Source organism: Lithobates pipiens, unplaced genomic scaffold (assembly GCF_037356315.1).
Source record: "Lithobates pipiens isolate NorthernLeopardFrog02 unplaced genomic scaffold, aLitPip1_a1.2 Scaffold_16, whole genome shotgun sequence".
Classification (NCBI taxonomy): Eukaryota; Metazoa; Chordata; class Amphibia; order Anura; family Ranidae; genus Lithobates; species Lithobates pipiens.
Window position 1 is genome coordinate 375,041,912 of NW_027507748.1, and position 21,749 is coordinate 375,063,660.

General features: G+C 41.0%; 1 protein-coding gene across 7 annotated transcripts in view; it reads left to right on the forward strand.

Moving 5' to 3' along the window:
* The window catches only part of ULK2 (unc-51 like autophagy activating kinase 2), a 164,539-nt gene that overhangs the window by 104,550 nt on the left and 38,240 nt on the right, over positions 1–21,749 (forward strand). For 4 of the 7 annotated variants that reach the window (XM_077482145.1, XM_077482146.1, XM_077482147.1 and 1 more), the window contains exons 11-15: positions 6,001–6,051; positions 8,180–8,271; positions 10,332–10,503; positions 12,841–12,901; positions 14,531–14,623. In XM_077482145.1, coding sequence (XP_077338271.1) covers positions 6,001–6,051; positions 8,180–8,271; positions 10,332–10,503; positions 12,841–12,901; positions 14,531–14,623 — 469 coding nt within the window. The remainder of the gene's footprint in view (positions 1–6,000; positions 6,052–8,179; positions 8,272–10,331; positions 10,504–12,840; positions 12,902–14,530; positions 14,624–21,749) is intronic. The other 3 variants (XM_077482151.1, XM_077482150.1, XM_077482148.1) reach the window with 2 other exon arrangements.

Sequence of the window (21,749 nt, forward strand, 5' to 3'; positions counted from 1 at the left end):
GATTGATTTTGGTGTACGTTTCTTTTAATGATCTATCCAAACAGAGGTATATAATAGAAAGGGGCTCTCAGTGGATCAAACAACTTACGTGTGGTGGTCTCATCCCTGATAGACGTTAGAAAAGAAATACAATGCAAGTGGGACTATAAATGGCCACCAACACCACACACAAGATTCAAAACCTAAAAAAATACTTTATTTGACAAATACAGGACAAAAACAGACATAAACCATAGGGACCACTAGACTGACAGTGTCTCCATGGTGTATCTACAAATGTGTATATACATGGTTAAATAAAATAAGCCAACCAATATATGTTAAACATGCTCTTTACTTATAAACCCACACCCGGATCCCCCATCCACCTCAAATGTTTGAATGGGGAATTGGGTCAGTTTTTTTTCATTTGACCAACAGGTTGAGCAAAGAAAAAACGGACTCCTCTATGACCAGCCTTAACCGCTTCCGGACTGCCCACCGCATATATACTGCACATACCTGTATATGATTTTGTGCACGCCATGTAAGGGGCACGCACAGGGCGTCGCTCCCATTGTGATTAGACACATTGGGAGCCAATCAGCCGGTCCAGCGCCCATTGCGACCCGCCGATCATTCAGAGGAGAGTCAGAGCAGAGGTCTGCCTATGTGAACAAGGCAGACTGCTGATCTGTCAGGGCGCAAAAGAGATCTTATGTTTTCAGCTAAGCTGAAACATGGATCTCGCTTATACACCAGTGTATCCATCCCCCACACAGTAAGCACCTCCCAGGAATATACTTAACCATTTGATCGCCCTTAGTGTTAACCCCTTCCCTGTCAGTGTCATTTTATACTGTAATAGCACTTTTTTTTTTTTTAGCACTGATCACTGTATTGGTGTCACTGGTCCCCAAAAAGTGTCCCTTTGTGTCAGATTTGTCCGCCACAATGTCACAGTCCAGCTAAAAATTCCTGGTCATTATTGGTAAAACAATAAAAAAATAAATAAAAAGTACCTAAATCTATCCCATCGTTTGTAGATGCTATAACTTTTGCGCAAACCATTCAATATACGCTTTTTACAAAAATATGTATCAATATACATATTTGCCTAAACTTATGAAGAAATTTGATTTTTATTTTTTTGTTATTGGGAATGTTTTCTAGCAGAAAGTAAAAAAAATTTTTTTTTAATTTGTTGATTTTTTTTTGTTTGTTTATAGCGCAAAAAAATAAAAACTGCAGCGTTCTTCAAATACCACCAAAAGAAAGCTCTATTTGTGGGAAACAAAGTACATTCATTTTATTTGGGTACAGAGTCACACGACCGCGCAATTGTCAGTTAACCACTTGCCGACCGCCGCACGACGATATACGTCGACAGAATGGCACGGGCAGGCATATGGGCGTATATATACGTCCCTGCCTTCCCGCGGGTGGGGGGCCCGATCGGGCCCCCCCCCCCCGGTGCCAGCGGCGGTCGGTATCCGTACAGGAGCGATCCGGGATGAGGGGGCGGCCATTCGTTCATGGCCACCCCCTCGCGATCGCTCCTGACGAATGGAAGTGAGGCGTGACATCACTTCCTCTCCTGTAATGTAAACACAGGCAGAGGAAGTGATGTAATCTCTCCTCCGTGTCGGTATTTATCGTTCCGGCACCGAGGAGAGAGGATCGGTGAGTTGCACCAACACGACACTACACAGTAGAACATGCCAGGCACACTCACACCCCCACCCTTCACCCCCCGATCACCCCCCCCAATTACCCCTGCCCCCCCAGTCACAGTGACACCAATTGCATTTTTTTTTTTTTTTTTGCATTGGTGTCATTTGTGACTGTAATAACTGTTAGGGCAGTTAGGGTTAGCCCCCTTTAGTTCTAGGGTACCCCCCTAACCCCCCCAATAAAGGTTTAACCCCGTGATTACCCCCCGTCGCCAGTGTCACTAAGGCTGGGTTCACATTGCAGCGGTTTATGAGAACGGATGTGATTCGCACCGCACTGCAGTGCAAATCACATCCGATCTCTGTGCGATTCGAGTTCAGCCATACAGATAGTATGGCTGAATTTGCATCGCACCCGCTGCAAATTCGCACGGGACCCTTTTTTTGGTCCGCAGCAGAATCGGATCGCATGGGTGTTCACACCATGTGATCCGAGTTTGCAGATCGCACTGCGATATGCGAACTGATCTGGGGGTGTCATTAACATTTCACTGACACTCCCAGCAGTTCGCATAGGGCAGTGTGAACTGCCGCCGGGAGGCATGCGATGCGGGAACCCCCCGCCGATTCGTGGCGTTCCTGCATCGCTCCAGTGTGAACCCAGCCTAATAAGCGATCATTTTTCTGATCGCTGTATTAGTGTCACAGAGGTGACGCTAGTTAGGTAGGTAGGTATTTAGGTTCGCCGCAGCTTTTTATAGCGCCAGGGACCCCCATATACTACCGCATAAAGCCCCCTGATTGCCCCCTAGTTAACCCTTTCACCAGTGATCACCATATAACTGTTACAGGTGACGCTGGTTGGTTAGTTATTTTTTTATAGTTTCAAGGCACCCGCCATTTATTACCTAATAAAGGTTTAACCCCCTGATCACCCGGCGGGTGTCATTTGTGACTGTAATAACTGTTAGGGCAGTTAGGGTTAGCCCCCTTTAGTTCTAAGGTACCCTCCTAACCCCCCCAATAAAGGTTTAACCCCGTGATCACCCCCCGTCGCCAGTGTCACTAAGGCTGGGTTCACATTGCAGCGGTTTATGAGAACGGATGTGATTCGCACCGCACTGCAGTGCAAATCACATCCGATCTCTGTGCGATTCGAGTTCAGCCATACAGATAGTATGGCTGAATTCGCGTCGCACCCGCCGCAAACTCGCACGGGACCCTTTTTTTGGTCCGCAGCAGAATCTGATCGCATGGGTGTTCACACCATGCGATCCGAGTTTGCAGATCGCACTGCGATATGCGAACTGATCTGGGGGTGTCATTAACATTTCACTGACACTCCCAGCAGTTCGCATAGGGCAGTGTGAACTGCCGCTGGGAGGCATGCGATGCGGGAACCCGCCGCTCCAGTGTGAACCCATCCTAATAAGCGATCGTTTTTCTGATCGCTGTATTAGTGTCACAGGTGACGCTAGTTAGGCAGGTAGGTATTTAGGTTCGCCGCAGCTTTTTATAGCGCCAGGGACCCCCATATACTACCGCATAAAGCCCCCTGATTGCCCCCTAGTTAACCCTTTCACCAGTGATCACCATATAACTGTTACAGGTGACGCTGGTTGGTTAGTTATTTTTTTATAGTTTCAGGGCACCTGCCATTTATTACCTAATAAAGGTTTAACCCCCTGATCACCCGGCGGGTGATATAAGTTTGAGGGTCAGATAAGGTCTGCGTCGCCCCAGGCAGCGTCAGGTTAGTGCCAGTACCGCTAACACCCACGCACAAAGCATACACCTCCCTTAGTAATATAGTATCTGATCAGATCTATATTAGCGTCGCCAGCAGTTTAGGTTTCCCAAAACGCATTGTTAGCGGGATCAGCCCAGATACCTGCTAGCACCTGCGTTTAGCCCCTCCGCCAAGCCCAGACCAGCCCACCCAAGTGCAGTATCGATCGATCACTGTCACTTACAAAACACAACACGCATAACTGCAGCGTTCGCAGAGTCAGGCCTGATCCCTGCGATCGCTAACAGTTTTTCTTGTAGCGTTTTGATACAGTCGCTGACAGCCTAGGTGCTTTTTTACCTGTGAGTCTCACTAGTGTACCTCTAAATTTAGGGGTGTCTACTTTCCAAAATGGGGTCATTTGGGGGGGGTTTGTGCCATCTTGGCATTTTATGGCCTTCAAAACTGTAATAGGTAGTGAGGAGTGAAGTCAAAAATTTACGCCCTTAGAAAGCCTGAAGGCGGTGCTTGGTTTTCGGGGCCCCGTACGCGGCTAGGCTCCCAAAAAGTCCCACATATGTGGTATCCCCGTACTCAGGAGAAGCAGCAGAACTTATTTTGATGTGTCATTTCACATATGCTCATAGCATGTGTGAGCAATATATAATTTAGTGACAACTTTGTGAAAAAAAAATAGAAAAAAATAAAAGTTTGTAATTTTCCCGCAACTTGTGCCAAATATAAAATATTCCATGGACTCAACATGCCTCTCAACAAATAGCTTGGGGTGTCTACTTTCTAAAATGGGGTCATTTGTGGGGGTTTTGTGCCATCTTGGCATTTTATGGCCTTCAAAACTGTAATAGGTAGTGAGAAGTGAAATCAAAAATTTACGCCCTTAGAAAGCCTGAAGGCGGTGCTTGGTTTTCGGGGCCCCGTACGCGGCTAGGCTCCCAAAAAGTCCCACATATGTGGTATCCCCGTACTCAGGAGAAGCAGCAGAATTTATTTTGGGGTGTCATTTCACATATGCCCATAGCATGTGTGAGCAATATATCATTTAGTGACAACTTTGTGTAAAAAAAAAAAAAAAAAAAAATTTTTTTTTGTCATTATTCAATCGCTTGAGGCAAAAAAATAAAATATTCAATGGGCTCAACATGCCTCTTATCAATTTCCTTAGGGGGTCTACTTTCCAAAATGGGGTCATTTGGGGGGGTTTTGTACTGCCCTGCCATTTTAGCACCTCAAGAAATGAGATAGGCAGTCGTAAACTAAAAGCTGCGTAAATTCCAGATAACGTACCTTAGTTTGTAGATGTGACAACTTTTGCGCAAACCAATAAATATACAGTTATTGACTTTTTTTTTTACCAAAGACATGTGGCTAAATACATTTTGGCCTAAATGTATGACTAAAATTGAGTTTATTGGATTTTTCTAATAACAAAAAGTCAAAAATATCATTTTTTTTCAAAATTTGCGGTCTTTTTACGTTTATATCGCAAAAAATAAAAATCGCAGAGGCAATCAAATACCATCAAAAGAAAGCTCTATTTGTGGGAAGAAAAGGACGCAAATTTTGTTTGGGTACAACATTGCATGACCGCGCAATTACCAGTTAAAGCAGCGCAGTGCCAAATTGTAAAAAGACCTCTGGTCATTGACCAGCAAAATGGTCCGGTCTGAAAGTGGTTAAAATAACGCAGTGCAGCATGGCCAAAAATGGCCTGGTCAGGAAGTGGGTAAAACTTCCTGATGAAATGTTGAGCACAAAATGCATCGAGGCTGCACGTCCGCCCTCCACTGACATCGCATCCGGTTTCTTGGTTTCCATCTCTTGTGCTTTCGAATGCACGCCGCGTCTTTGTAAGACTGCGAGCACATCAACCAAAAGCTGTACACGTTGGTGCTGACTCGGCACTCTTAAATGTAGGTGCACATTGTTTTACCTACCTGTTTTTACATACCTTCAATAAATATATTGCGCTATGATTCTCAATATGTTTCTCCCAAGCCTTAATGTTTGACCATTGCCAAGGAGACATGGTTCATCTTGTGGTTTAGAGTCATCACTTCCATACACGTTGCTGATTGAAAGAGTTCAATATTGCTACAAGGCATAATAATTATAAAATTCTGGTGAGTTTGTATTTCTCGCACACGGTTTGTGGTGGAGCACAATTTTGAAGGATATATTAGTTCCTGCACTTTTCTTTTGATCACGGTGAATGGACTATTCTCTGAAGATTTTTTTTTTAGATCTTTTTTGAATATTGCTTATTATCTTTATGAACTTTATTAATGTTTTTTCTTGTGAATTGTATCACATATGTTAAACGATTAAGTTGTTTATATTGATTCTATTTATCACATGAGTTAGCGCCACACGCTTTCTTATTTTTTACGTATTCAGAAGTGGTTCATTCCACTTTAAAAGGGGCAGCTTCACTCAGTATTATTCACAAACAATCTTTTGGCGTCATCGCTTGTCACCTTTATATACATCCATATCGCTCAATGTATTAAACTAATAAACACTGAAGATTTAATACTACTTAAATGTGTTGTTTCGTCAGTTAAAAGGAGCATTCTAACATGTAGCATTCATCTTCTGTAGAGGGATTCTTCAGCCACCCCTTCCTTGACCAGGTGTCTACAGTCAAAAAATGTGAGTATATCGCACATGCTGGGTTTTGTGGTGTCAAGCCTGCCAAATGTGTCACAGGTTAAGTACATAGGTTTGACTTTGCTAGTTACAAATTGGAGGTCATATGATGCCCATTACAGAATGCATTTTATTGCAGCTCATGTCCTTACTTTTTTTTTTATGGTAAGAGTTCGGGTCAGTTTCCACTTGGAGTGGATATCAGCCAGAGAACCTCAAAAAACCCTCAGAAGTCAATAGTTGCTATCCATTTAAAAATATTCCTTTTGTATGACTTTTATTTTTTTTTAATGATCATTTTTAGAATAAAAGCTCAGTGCTTTCCATGACCTCTTTCTGAGCACTGCAGCAATTTATGTATTTTACGGCATTCAATGTGCAAGATTGTTAATGTACTGTTAGAACTGTAACACATAACAGTAGGAGTGTCAGCCGTGAAACTGACTCTCTCACTGGGTATCTATTACCACTAAAAGCTATTTAAAATCTATGCAGCCACTAGGAGGCTTTTATGCAAGATTTGGATCAGGGCTGCAGCTAATGATTATTTTCATAATCGATTAGTTGACCGATTTATTTTTTCGATTAATAACCTTAAAAAAAGTGTGTATAATTTAGTTAATATGTAAAGTTTAAAAAAAAAGCCAATTTATTCTTAAATATCTCTATGCAGTGGTAAATATAAATAACCAACTATATGGTTAGGGAGTAAAATCTTTACTCCACTCTGAGAATAACAGACAGAAGAGATATACTGTATATACTATTAGAGGTTGAATCTATTAAATATCATCAGACTCAGAGATCACATTTTTTATACAAAAGAAAAAAAAGTCAGTTTTGCAGATTTTCAAACAGAACTGTAATACATTATATGCTGGCCATACAAAAACAATGTCTTCGTTCAAAAAAAAAAAAAAAAGATTTTTAAGAACGTTTCTTCGATTTTCTAATCGTTAGAGGGGTCAAATCGATGTTTGTTTTCAACCACAGTGATGGTAAAATTTAGAAATAATAGAAAACTTCTTGGTCAAAGGAATTTTCAAGCAGTGTATGCGGTTTTTGTTCAGACATTACATTTGTTTTAAAACAGAATGTTAAAAGCAAGTGAACATTTCAAACAACGGTCTTTCATTCAGCGAATGTCCAAAGATTTTTCGTATGAATATTCTCGTCTGAAAATTGATCCCTGTTGCCAGCATAAGGCTCAGTGCACACCTATGCATTTTGCTTTTGATCTGTTTCTGCAGTGCTTTTGCTGTGCATTTAAATTTTTTGTGCACGTGATTTTGCTGCGATTTTTGCATTTTTTTTTCATGCCTTTTTTTGGCCAATTTGTTGTTGGGCAGATTTTAAAAAAAATGCTTCAAAAACCCAAAAAACTTCAAAAAAGCTGCTTTTCTGCAGCTTCTCCATTGAAGTATATTGAACCAAAAAAGCACCGTTTTGCGTTGAAAAAAGTCCTTGACCCTTTCCAAATACACAGCAGCTGAAAAAAGCATAGATGTGAACGTTAAATGAACTGTAGTGCGTTTCTGCAAAAAGCACCAAAAAACACATAGGTATGAACCAGGCCTAAGACGTTTAATAACATAATGAATGAGGTTTAAAAAAATTTGCCCTTTATAGTACAAAAGAGCAAATAATCACTACTGTAAGGGGTTCATTTTTGTACTGTGCAAAAGTGAAAGTAAAATTTATAGTACTGATTATTTGTTCTTTTTGTACTCTAAAGGGCTAATTTTTTAGGGTTTTTTTTAACCCCATTATGTTACTGGCTGATTAATCGATTATGAAAATAGTAATCGATTAATTTCATCATCGATTAGTTGTCGATTAATCGATTAGTTGTTTCGGCCCTAGTTTGGATGATGCGAAGTGTCAGTGAATTGACTCAAATATATTCATCTATGCTTTGACGACAGTATAAAGCTGAACAGTGCATCACACACAGGTTTTCTTTAGTGAGAGTAGATTATTTTTTGTTTTTTTTGTTTTACGGTAGCACAGAATCAAAATGAGAATAGTTGTCAGACCAAATGTTATAATTTCTGCTCTAGTTCAGAAATCAATAAAAGCAAATGAATAATGTCCTATTACCTATACATAATGCTTTATACTGTATCCTCAGCCTGTCCTGTCCCAGTGCCTACATACTCGGGGTCAAGTATATCAGGCAGCTCCTGTGGAAGCTCACCTTCTTGTCGATTTGCCTCTCCTCCTGTGAGTATGAAGAATTGATGATTTTTTTTTTTTTTATTGGGACACTAAGGTTTTTTCATACCATAATACCAAGCCTCGCAATGCAGATTCTTTAGAACAAGACCTCCACCCAAAATAAGTTTGTTTTGTTCAGAAGATGATTAGACCCAACTAATATGTGTCAATTATTTAGCCTCAAATGCATTTTTCTGATCCAATATTTATTGAAATATAAGAAAAATTACAGCCGTAATATTCCCACACAGGGGATATGAGCAATAGACACAATGTAGAACAGCACACGAATAGAGTATGCCATGGGGTGTAAACTTTCAAATAGTCTCTGTTTAAAAAACTTTCAAATAATAACCCTCCAACCAGGGCCAGGGGTCAACACAAGGTGCCGGGAGGCCTAGGGCTCAGGGCCTGGGGTGGGTGTGGGGAGTGGACCAGTCCACTTAACATTGAGATGAACAAAATCTGAATCGAACACGCATAAATGACAAAAAAAAGGGGGGAAAAAAAATTATTGTAGAAAGGATGAGGGGCAGGGTGACGAGAGGATAAGTGAAAGACGAGAGGGAACCTGGCAGGAGAATAAAAGTGTTGAAAAGAAGAGCGAACGTTCCCCCAGGCTGCGAAGGGGGAGAAATGAATTAGAGACGCCCAGGCTGGTCGGGTGCAAGGTTGGAAGAGCGTAAAACCAACACTGGGCCAACACCTTAAAAAACTTGGCGTAGGAGGATACTGATCGTCTTTTCATTGTGCATTTTACAAAAGCATTTGAGTGCATTTTACAAAAGCCAGTTGGGTTTCTCAGGATCCTTGGATTCAAAATGTATGTTTTTATTATGGCTAAGTGTGATTTTCATTTTGCTTTATTAAATAGCAGGCATAGCTTCAAAGTAATTTATCCAAAAAGATGTATCCTTAGCAGCCAGAATAATCACATTTCTTTGGGGGGAAGAACAAGTCAACCAAAAATCATCTGTATAAACTTGTAAACTGTATACTTTGTCAAAATGTCACTGGTGCCCCGTCCTCGTAAATATTCAAGAAGTAATCAGAAATAGTCCAAAATATCCCTTTCTTTGCAATCTAAAAAGACAGATTGACAAGGAATAATCTATAGCCTTACATTCCAAACAAAAAGATCAGCATATAGACATATCAGCTGTGTAAAATATGCCGCAGTCACACTAAATGGATCAACAAAAAGAATCCTTATGCATAGCATAGGATGGGGAATTGGAGTATGTCTTCAAACTTGGAACCTTGCCACAGGACCCGAGTTGGTGGAAGTGGAATATTTAATTTGAGGCTCACAATTCCTTTTTTTTTGTTGTAAAAGCAGCTTTTTAGAACACTTGCATTCTAAAGACAGCTTCTCTGCATGCTGAGAATGAAGACTGTTAAGCCTTTACAGTGTAATTCTACCAAATCCTTCCCGAGGACTGGTGCCCAGAACTGGATGGCATACAGGTGCGGCTGGACCAGAGTCTTGTACAGTGAGAGAACTATCGCTTTATCCCTGGAGTTAATCCCCTTTTTAATGCATGCCAATATTCTGCTTGCTTTGTTAGCAGCAGCTTGGCATTGCATGCCATTGCTGAGCCTGTCATCTATAGGACCCCCAGGTCCTTTTCCATCCTAGATTCCCTCAGAGGTTTACCCCCAGAGAGTAGATTGCATTCATATTTTTGCCACCGTATTTAAAATTCTTTTACATTAAACCTCATTTGCCAGGTAGTTTCCCATTCATCAATTTGTTCAGATCTTCTTGCAAGATTTCCACATCCTGCGGATAGGTTATTGCATACAGAGATTGAGCTGTTTATCCCATCCTCCAGGGCTTCTGTGACCCCATTGGGTGGATTTGCCCTAGTTCCTGTCTTAGTGTCTGTTACTGGGACAGGAGGTGGGGGGGGGGGAATGTTAATAAATAATTGTTTGGGGGAAGATTCTACATTCCGTAAACTATCCAAAGTGAATCTAAATTGTTATATATATTTAATTTTTTTGTTAGATTTGACCTTGAAAGTAAACAAATTATATTTTGATTGCTTTATGTTTTGTCATAGTCGCTACCAGACATGCAACATATCCAAGAAGAAAATCTTTCATCCCCACCTTTGGGTCCTCCAAATTATTTACAGGTCTCCAAGGACTCCGCCAGCACAAGCAGCAAGAACTCATCTTGTGACACAGATGACTTTGTCTTGGTTCCTCACAACCTCTCCTCTGACCACTCATGTAAGAGTTCATCTTTAGATATAAATGAAGGCATCTAGAGGTGGCTGTATGTGTATCTGCTAAATCATTCAGTACCATTTTATTGCCAAAATTCTGAGCTGCTCTTGTTCAGGCAAAACTCCAACACTTTCTATTAATCGTAGAGCTTTCCAATCCCTTCACACGTATTCCCATTGGCTAGTGAGGCAACCATAGTGATGGGAACATAGTAATACAACCCCAATTCCAAAAAACAAAACAAAATGCAATGATTTGCAAATCTCATAAACCCATATTTTATTCACAATAGAAAATAGAAAACATATCAAATATTTAAACTGAGAAAATATACTATTTTAGGGGGGGGGGGGATAAGGTAATTTTGGAAACTGATGGCAACAATACATCTCAAAAAAGCCAGGACAGGGACATTTTTACCACATTGTTTTTCTCTTTTGACAACACTCTGTAAACATCTGGGAACTGAGGAGACCAGTTGCTGTAGTTTTGGGAATGTTGTCCCATTCTTGCCTGATATAGGATTCTAACTGCTCAACAGTCCTGAGACAATATTTTTAATTGGTGAAAGGTCTTGACTGTGAAGCACCTGGACTCTTTTACAACAAAGCCATGCTGTTATAGATGCAGTATGTGGTTTAGCATTGTCCTAAAGAAATTTGCAAAGCCTTCCCTGAAAAGACATCATCTGGATGGAAGCATATGCTGCTCTAAAACCTTGATATGTCTTTTAGCGTTTGGCGTTTTCCAGATGTGGCCATTCCATACACACTAATGCACCCCCAAACCATCAGAAAGGCAGGCTTTGAACTGAGGGCTGATAGCAAGCTGGAAGGTCCCTCTCCTCTTTACATCAGAGGACATGGCACCCTCGGTTGCCAAAAAGAACAGTTTTCCACTTTTGCAACAGATCATTCTAAATGAGCATTTGCCCAGAGAAGATGGCAGTGTTTCTGGATCATGTTCAGATATGGCTGCTTCTTTGCATGATGGAGCTTTACCTTGCATTTTTGGATGATATGGCAAACTGTGTTCTCAGACAGTGATATTTGGAAGTGTTCCTAAACACACGCAGAGATGTCCATCACAGAATCATGCCTGTTTTATATGCAGTGTTTTCTAAGGGTCCAAAGATCACAGGCATTCAATATTGCATTTCACCCTTGTCCCTTGCGCACAGAGATTTCTCCAGAATCTTTTGATGATATGTACTGTAGATGATATAGCTGTCTTTGCAAATTTTACATTCAGGAACATTCTGAAAGTGTTCAACAATTTTTAGATGCAGCTTTTCACAGTTTGGTGAACCTCTGCTCATCTTTACTTCCAAGATACTCTGACTCTCGAAGACAGGGGTGCTCAACCTGTGGCTCTCCAGCTGTTGCAAAACTACAAGTCCCATCATGCCTCTGCCTCTGGGTGTCATGCTTGTGGCTGTCGGAGTCTTGCTATGCCTCATGGGACTTGTAGTTCCGCAACAGCTGGAGAGCCACAGGTTGAGCACCCCTGCTCTAAGATGTTCTTTTAATACGGAATCATGTTATCCGTTGCCAATGAACCGAATTAGCTGTTCTTCCAGCTCTTCCTTGTTAGTACCACTTACTTTGCCAGCTTTTTGTTGCCCTGTCCCAATTTTGTTGACAAGTGTTGCTACCATCAATTTCTTATTACCTTAGTTTTTTCTTTGTACATTTTCCTCAGTTCCTCAGTTGTACATATGGGTTTATGAGCTTAGCAAATCATTGTTGGCAAAGTAAAAAAATATGGAAATTATATTTTAACCGTACAGTGTTCAACTGCAATACAAAATGTATTTCACAGATATTTGTTCATATTTATGAAAGTATTTCTGTTTGTTTTCTCTGAACAACCAATTACATTCAATGTTTTATTCACAAATATTCCAATATTTTTTTAAACCAATGGGTTGTAATGGGGCAGTGCAGACATTTTCTTCACCTGGATATTTAGATAAATGAAGTTGTCTGTGTTTTTCGAAAGCTAATCTCTCTGCAGGTCAGAAATTAGTTGATCTAGAAAAGAACATTTCTCAGATTTTTCATTTGAGTAGAAAATATTTTGGTGCACAGCCATTGGACAGTACAGTAGCCCAAAGCCTCCAGACCTTAGGATTACATTTGATTGGTTGTAATGTGCTTTTGCACTTTTCACATAGTCATTGCACTTTGTATTGCATTGTTTATTATGGAATTAAGTGTCTCAAAAATCCATAACTTTACCTAAGTCAATAGATTTTTTGTAGACACTAAATGTGTTTCAGCAGTGCATTAGAGCCAATAAAGTTATCTCTAGTGAAATAAATATGTCTGTTTATTGCAGACGATATGCCCACAGGCACAGCTGGGCGCAGAGCATCTAGTGAGTTCTTGATGTGTGGCGGGTAAGTTATTATCTGCTTCATTCCATTGTAAGGTAGAGTTGGAATATACTGTAATTTAACTGCAGTATTTGGCTTAATAGTACAGAGAATTTTTAATAAGTCACAGCAGTGTTTGCTTTGCTTTTATAAATCCACTCATATTTCCCAGGGCAGACTTTGAGCAGAGTGTCTCTTATTCACAATGTATCTTGGGTCTTCAGTGATATGATGTTATAATACTATTTACTGTGCTCTGCAGACAGTGTAGAGAATAGCCGAAATGGCTTTAAACAATTCTGTGCTTGTCTGCTTACACATATTGCTTCTGTGAAACAAGGCTTGTCTGTGTTATTTTTTTATATTGTGTTTTATTAAAGGAAACCTGCAGCAAGAAAATATTTAGATGTGAATTGCTCTTGTGTTTAAAATTCTGGTAGCCTGGTTTTGCTGAACCAAAGGAAGGAGGTCAATAATGTCAACCTCCAAATTTGCTGCAAGTACAGGCTTTCTTTAAAAAAGACGTACAGGCAAAACTCATTTGGCTGCACTTCTCTATGGATCATAGGAATGCAGTTCGTTGTGCACTCCTGTGACCCGTTTTTAGCAGACAGCGGGCTTGTTCAGGCTAGGGAAATATCGTGACTATATGATCAGGATCCGCTCACATGTGTGGACTGGTTACCGGCTCAGCCTATGATCCGGCCGCTCCCACCCCCTCCACAGTCCAGCACTTCAGTGAGTGTAGACTGGCAGTCACCAGCTCTCTGCTCAGGGAGCTCTGAGAACCGTGCAATTTGCGGTGTTTGATCGATCGGTTCTCAGTTTTAGAGACAGTGGGGGACAGATGCAGAATTAGACCGAGTAAGTGTGGTTAAAAAAAACATTCCCTTACTTTTAAATATCAAATTATTCACCCTGGCAGTGACACCCCCTCCACTGCAAGGATTAAATGCTGGCTATGTCTAGGGGAGGGGGAGTAAGGAGGCAAATGTACTTATTCCCTGCTTCAGCACGGCCCCTCCAGCCCTGCATCCAGTCCCCTACAGCTTATCTCTGTAAGCCAAGACTACTGGCCACGGTCACACTCCAGTCTACTCACTATACAGTGAGGCTGATTTACTAAAACTGGAAAGTGCACAATTCTGGTGCAGCTCTGCATAGAAACAATCAGCTTCCAGTTTTTTTGTCAAAGCTTAATTGACCAAGCTGAAGTTAGAATCTGATTGGCTATATTGCACAGCTGTACCAGATTGTGCAGTCTCCAGTTTTAGTAAATCAACCCCAATATGTATTGTACGTAATGACACCAAGTTTCCGTGCACAAACCAGAGCTTTGGGCAGAGGAGGAGAATCCCGGGAGCCAGCGAGAGCAGGGAGATCGTTAAGGAATATCGTCAGGAACTTTACCCCCTAGACACAACGAGCGTTTAACCCTTGCACCTTGGGAAAATTGTTGCTCAAGTAAGCACAGTGTAGCTGTGCGAAAATAGTCCACCTGTTCCAGCTACTGCAACCGTGGTGTATGTCAGTTTGTATGGAACATTCAAAAAACGGACTTCAAGAACGTCGGTGTGCAGCCCCTTCCCTTATTCAAGTATTGCATACACGTTAGAGGTTGGTTATTGTATTTGTATGTTGTGCACTTTACAGGCAATCAACTTTAAATACATCTGGAGGTTCCGGACAGACGCAAAAACCCTCTTCCAGTTCTTCACGCTGCAGCTCTTCAACTGTAGCGTACAGGTATATTAGCCTTGTGCTTTTGTGTTTTTAGCTTAGTTTGGCTCTAACACAGGGGTCTCCAAACTTTCTAAACAAAGGGCCAGTTTATTGTTGTTCAAACATTAAGGGTGCTGGACTGTGGCCAGCGGGAGTAGAAAATGCCCCTTCATTAATTTTAGTTGAAGTAATATTGTCCTATGGTTGATATCAGTGGGAGGAATAGCAACCCATTCTTTGGTGTCAGTGGGAGGAATAGTGCCCCAACATTTGTGTCAGTTGTGGATGAAATAGTGCCCCAAGGGCCGGATAGAGGCAAGCAAAGGGCCACAGTTTGGAGACCACTGCTCTAACACACAAACAATATGAGAAGGAGACACTTTTCTACTGATGGCTAAGAGAATTATCCATTACATCAAAATACTATTTTGTTTTAAAACGGCCTGGATAGGCCAAGTAAGATTATGTTTGGATGCAAGGCTTCGTTATGAAATGTAAAATATACCAATTTTGTTAATCTATGTAGAGTATAGCATTGGGGGGGGAAACATTTTTAGATCACTAAACAATGAAGACTTTTAAAAAAAAAGGGCAAACTAGGTTAGGCATTTTAAGACAAGGCGCAGTTTAAAATGTGCTGCAACTGAAACTTGTAATGATGCAAAGTACATTGGTATCGTGTGTTCACAAAAAAAATTAAAATTTGGTAGGCAGTCAGTATAATTGTTTGTACTGAAGGATAACACCAGCAACTTGGCTTCACTTGCTTTATGACACAGTAAGTAGATTTGAAACAGGACTTGCTGTATATTAGTTATTTATTTAAGTAATTCACACCCATGGTAATGTAAAGTTTCCCTTCAGTACAAAGATTTATATAGACTGCCCCAATTCAAGGTTCAGAAAGCATTTGACTACCTATATATAGCTGTTTTATTGTTATAAGAAATGTACAGACTAGTCAATCATTTTTTTTAAATATACATTGAATAGAGATCAGCTTGTTGTAAATTATATTCAGTGTTTGAGGTTATTGCTTAAAAAAAAGTTTCTGCTCATAGTGTTGTATATGTATATGTAAATATATATTCACTTACATACGTGTGCTCTGCATCATGCTCCACAGTGTTTGTTTTTGTTGCCCCTTCTCACAGTGCAATTATGAGTTTTTTTTTGTCTAGAAGATATCTTATCTCGGCAATTTTTAGGAAGGGAATCATGGTGAACTTCGAAAATGTAAATATCACTTAATTTAACCCTTTTGCTGCAACCAACATAATACTTATACCTGTTGCACTGCTGGCATGTAAGCAGTCTATACAAAAGCAGTCAGCAGTGTGTTTTCATTTTTACTGCTGGCTTAGGCCTCATGCACACTGGACGTTATTGGACATTTTTACAGCAGCTGTTTTTGGCTTCAGACGTTTTTTCTACAGTCAATAAACTCTCCAGCATGTTATCCTATGTTTTCATGCACACATAGGCTGTTATGAACTGTTTTTGGCTGCTTACCAGCGTTTAACTTTTTTGATCCATTAAAAAAAATAAAAAAATGCTAGCGCTAAAAAACCGCTATTGCAAAAACGTTGAAAAACTCACTGCAAAGCTACTGCGTTTTTATAACATTATTATAATGTCCAGTGTTCATGAGGCATTAGTAGTAGAAGTGATTTGGGCAGCTGTAAAGTGATCTTTCCTTTGCTGATCTTCCCTGTGAAGAATGAATCCAGGAGCTCTAAGTTCTGAACACTCTTGGGTTCAGATCTGTCAGTCTCTAGCCTCTGTAGACAGGGAGGAAGTTGATAAAGTACAATTTACTTGGTCAGTTTAAAAAAAGTACAGAAGTAACATTAGGGGTAGACCTAATAGACCCCTGATGTATCCTTAAAGAGAGCCTGTGACCTGCACTATGCTATCACTTGGGGACATTTCAGCTCCCATCTGATGGCAATTAACCACCCTGGTGGTATGATTGTCAGCTTTTTGCATTTCAAAGCAGTACATTTGTTTTACATAGAAATTTGACGTTTTATGTTGGAGGCCTGTAATTCTTAGTAATAACTCGCTTAAATCTGTCCAAAAAAGAGTCCAGTAGACATCCCAGTTATGACAATGTTTGAAACACTAAATCACAAATTATAATATAATAAATAACTATAAATAATTATAAAATAATATAATAATATTAATAAACTGAATTTCCCCACGATTCACTATCGCTCAATTCTGCAAGTATTCTTATTTACTATTGCTGTTTTCTAGCTGGTCTAAAACCGCTTTTGACATAAAGGGACACTTTTTGGTTGCCATGGACAATATCAAGTTTCCAAGCAGAAAGAACAGTATATATATATAATATAAAAGTGCATGCAGTGCATTGGACAAAGCTCTAGGGACAAAAGGGAGGTTAAATGATTTAATACAGTAATCTGTAAGATTGCAGAGTACAACAACCACCATTGTATTCTATAGGGTCTCTGCTTAAAAATAAATATATCATGTTTGGGTGTTCCAAGTCATTTTCCTAGCAGAAAATAATTATTTTTGCTTGTAAGCAACAAATGTCAGAAAAGATTTGGTCTTTAAATGGTTAAACTTCCTTCCTTTTAACTTCCTTAGATAAAAGAATGAAAAGATACTTTGTTTCTACTTATTGGTGGTGTTTTGATAAAACTTGGCAGCCTGCCTGGATTTTTATTTTTATTTTTTCCAGCTGTGAGAACTCTGCACTTGTTAGAAAGAAACGTGACATGCTGTTTTGTAGATCGGAAAGGGAAAAGGATTGCAATTTAAATTCTTAATAATTAATCGTGTAGTTCTAGGTGACATCCAAACTACCTAAGGTCTCCTCTAGCCCTGTCTGGGAAATATGGTTAATACAGTAATCTGTAAGATTGCAGAGTACTGTATGTGTTATGAATTTTGTACTTTTTAAATTTGCTGCCGGGCTCCGCCCCTATGCGTGGTAATGCTCGCAGGAAACGGAGCCCGGAACACAGAGCATCGGGCGGAGGACACTGCCCATGGCGGGGGGGGGGGGGGGGATGTCACTGGATCCTGGGAACAAAGTAAGAAACCTGGACCAGGATCCTGAGATGCAATCCCGAGTGTGGCTCGGGGTTACCGCTAATGGTACTGAAGTTTAAGCCCGAGCCACACTCGGGATTACTTCTAGGTAGGTTAAGTTTAAAAAAAAAAAACTGTTGTACCCTCCCCATGTACAAACACATACAAACATAAGTGCTTAATAAATAACAATTGCATCATACATATTGGGTATTGCTGCACACACCACTCCAGAGTCAGAGTAATGATTCTAGGGCCATCATTCAGTGTTCACTCTAAACTGATAAGCTGTAATGCATTGCGTCCAGTCTTGGCCTCGGTGTCGCAGACCCGAACTGAAATGGCCAAGCTTTTGTGCCACGGTCTGGGTAGTGAGCAGGTTCCCGCTGCTTATGTTGATTTAGTGGACCAGTTGGTCCATGGGCTGCAGTATATTTGTGATGCAGCCTTGGATGCAGTTCCTGTGCTGTCCAAGCTTTCTGTTTCAGCTGTGGTCATTTATGAGGCTGTGGCATAAGAATTGGTCGGGATACCAAGCCTTTCAATGTGACCGCCTGTTTGGGGCTACCCTGGATGACACTAAGGATGTCACAGGGAGGAAGAGTACCTTCCTCCCTCAATCTAGGAAATTGAAGGAGCCTCGTCGCAGACTTCCCAACCCAAAATAAATTCTTCTGGCTCCTGGGACTGCAGATAAAGGCAACTAATCTCTCAGGTCTTCCCCAGGAAGTTCCAAGAAATCTTGGTCTGCTAAACCTAGAGCAGGCTTCTCCGGATCCACAGACAATAGTCTTTCAGCATGAAGGTCTGCCCTCACACATTGTTGGGATGGGGAGACATTTTCGCTGGTTTTCTAGATTCATGGACCTCCTTTGTGAGCATCAAAGGGGTCCACGAATTTAACCTTTTGGGGATATCAAAGAAGGGGGACAGAGTTTGCCCTCTTTGGGGGGCCCTGTGTCTCCTTGTGCGGGTATAATTCCTGTAAAGATTTGGGTGACAATAGAGCTGGCCAATAGGTGAATCACGATTTTTTTGCTTAGAATAAAGATCACGATTCAAGCGGTATGCATCTTCTTTCCCATTATACAAAAAAATTGGGCTAACTTTACTGTTTAGTGTTTTTTATATTTATTAAAGTGTATTTTAAAAAAAAATAAAAAATTGTGTTTGAAAGACCGCTGCGCAAATACTGTGTGACATAATATTGCAACAACCACCATTGTATTCTATAGGGTCTCTGCTTAAAAATAAATATATCATGTTTGGGTGTTCCAAGTCATTTTCCTAGCAGAAAATAATTATTTTTGCTTGTAAGCAACAAATGTCAGAAAAGATTTGGTCTTTAAATGGTTAAACTTCCTTCCTTTAACTTCCTTAGATAAAAGAATGAAAAGATACTTTGTTTCTACTTATTGGTGGTGTTTTGATAAAACTTGGCAGCCTGCCTGGATTTTTATTTTTATTTTTTCCAGCTGTGAGAACTCTGCACTTGTTAGAAAGAAACGTGACATGCTGTTTTGTAGATCGGAAAGGGAAAAGGATTGCAATTTAAATTCTTAATAATTAATCGTGTAGTTCTAGGTGACATCCAAACTACCTAAGGTCTCCTCTAGCCCTGTCTGGGAAATATGGTTACCCTGGTTTGACTCTGGAGTGAATGATGACCAGGGTAGTCGTTTTTCTCCTCAAATGTTGGCCCCTTCAGCAGGTTCAGTTCCACAGGAAGTAACTGAGGCTCGTGGTTCCTTTGGTAGACGGCGCAGTCGTCCTAGTACCACTGCGGGGCCAATACCTTCCTCTTCTGCAGTGCCTGCTAAGGACCAAGGGCAAAAGTCTTCTGGTGGCCGTAAACATCCCTTGGAAGTTACCTCTCAGAGGACCATTTGTACCAAGGGCTGAGATTCCATCCTGCTTTACAGTAACTGAGTTTTAATGGCCTAGCCATTGAAAGCCAGGTACTGATAGAGGTCTGTCAGGATTAGTGATCCCTACTATGGTGAAGGCGAGGAAGTCAACTTCTAGTAAGATATATCATCGTACGTGGAAAACATATCTTTCTTGTTGCGAGTCGATTGGCGTTCATCCTCGATCCTTTTCTGTGGCCTTTTCTTCATCGGGGTTGAGCAGAAGTTGTCTTTGAGCACCATCAAGGGCCAGGTGTCTGCCTTAGCAGTCTTCTTTCAGCTATCCCTAGCCACTCGCTCTTTAGTTCGTACCTTCATTCAAGGAATCTGGCATGTGGCGCCACCATGGGATCTAAACTTAGTGCTATCGGTTCTCCAGAAACCACCATTTGAGAATAATCGGGAGATGGCCTCACCTACATTGTCCCAGAAGGGGGCATTCTTGGTGGCTATTACCTCAGCCCGCAGGGTTTTCCGAGTTGGTGGCATTATCCTGTGGTAGTCCCTATTTAGTACTCCAAAGGGATAAAGTGGTTCTTCATCCCTGTCCGTCATTTCTGCCCAAGGTTGTCTCTGACTTCCATTTGAATGAGGACATTGTGTTGCCGTCTTTATGTCCCAAGCCGGCTCATCCCAAGGAATTTGCTTTGCATACCTTGAGTGTGGTTTGTGCGATTCGAGTGTATCTGGCAGCCACCGAGTCCTTCCGGAGGTCAGACTCACTTTATTTGGTTACACAGGGACCAAGCAAAGGGCTGTCCACTTCCTCGGCTACCATCTCCAGATGGATCAGACAGACTGTGACTCAGGCCTATTCTATTAAGGGACCAGTTCCTCCTTTCCCTGTCACGATGCATTCTACTTGGGCGTTTAGTACTTCTTGGACCTTCCGTCATTAAGCATCGATATCATAGGTTTGGGAGGTAGCCACTTGGTCGTCCGTGCATACCGTCACTAAATTCTATGAAGTAGATATTTTGGCATCTGCGAATGCTTCCTTTGGCCGCAAGGTTTTGCAGGCTGCTGTTTTAAGAGGAGGGGTTCCCTCTTGATGGGTGTTTTTTCTTTTGACATTTTTTTATTTCAGATAGGGCTTTTGTGTTAGTCTTGGGTTATTTTGCCCAACCCTCATTTTTTCTTTGGCACTGCTTTTGGAAGTCCCAATGGTCAAGATTAAGGAGGCACTGTGTCATTAGAGCGAAAGAGAAAATGGGATTTTTGTATTCACCGTCAAATCAATTTCTCTGAGTTAATGACGGACACAGCACCCCACCCACCTATGGAGTTTTTGATACTTTTTATTACTGCTTGCTACTAAACTGAATACCTGGAGCAGGGAGGGGGTTATATACTGACTGAGGACAGCCCATGGGCATAGCCAGGTGTTTTTTGTTCTGCCTAGTCCTACCCCTGTGGAGGCGATATAACCCAATGGTCAAGATTAAGGAGACTCTGTGTCCATCGATGAACTCAATTTTTACCAAAATTTTGAGTTGTATTGTGTTTGTGTGCACTAAAACGTAAGTGTATTTTTTACTGAAAATATAGATTTGATAAATAGTAGTGTAATCACTGTGTGATATAAAAAAATTGCAACTGCCACAATTTTATTGTATAGAGTTTCTGCTTTCAAAAATGTTTTGGGTGACTTATGGAATTGTTAGGCCCAAAATATGCTTTTTAACGTGCGCAAAATATTTTAAAATGGCTCCCACAGCAGACTAAATAATAGATCAACAAAATACGGTCGTACTTGCCATCGGTGCCATCTGCAAGAATGTAGTAGCTCAGGAGTAGAGATGCCTCCATTGGGAATTGATCGATTTCTCCTATCAGCCCGTGAGGCTGTACGATAGAACTTTTTGGTCCCCTAGTGTGAAAGGGACCTGCAGTTTTTCAAGTGAATCGGACCCTCCAGTCTCCTCTAAGGAGCGGTGAACGTCAACGAATGTGTCCCGCAGAATTCAAATCTGATCCTATACACTATAAACACAGATGCAGATCCATTCTTTCGTCTAGCAGATCGGATGGCAGTCGGGGGGTTAACAGACAGGCGGTCCATTTACATCTGACTGCCCATAAAGGACAGTAGGCTGTGTCTGTCCCCGCTTTGCAAAAGCGGAGCAGACATGGACCTGTCATCTGCCTACTCAGCAGGGATCAGGGGAGAAATTCCC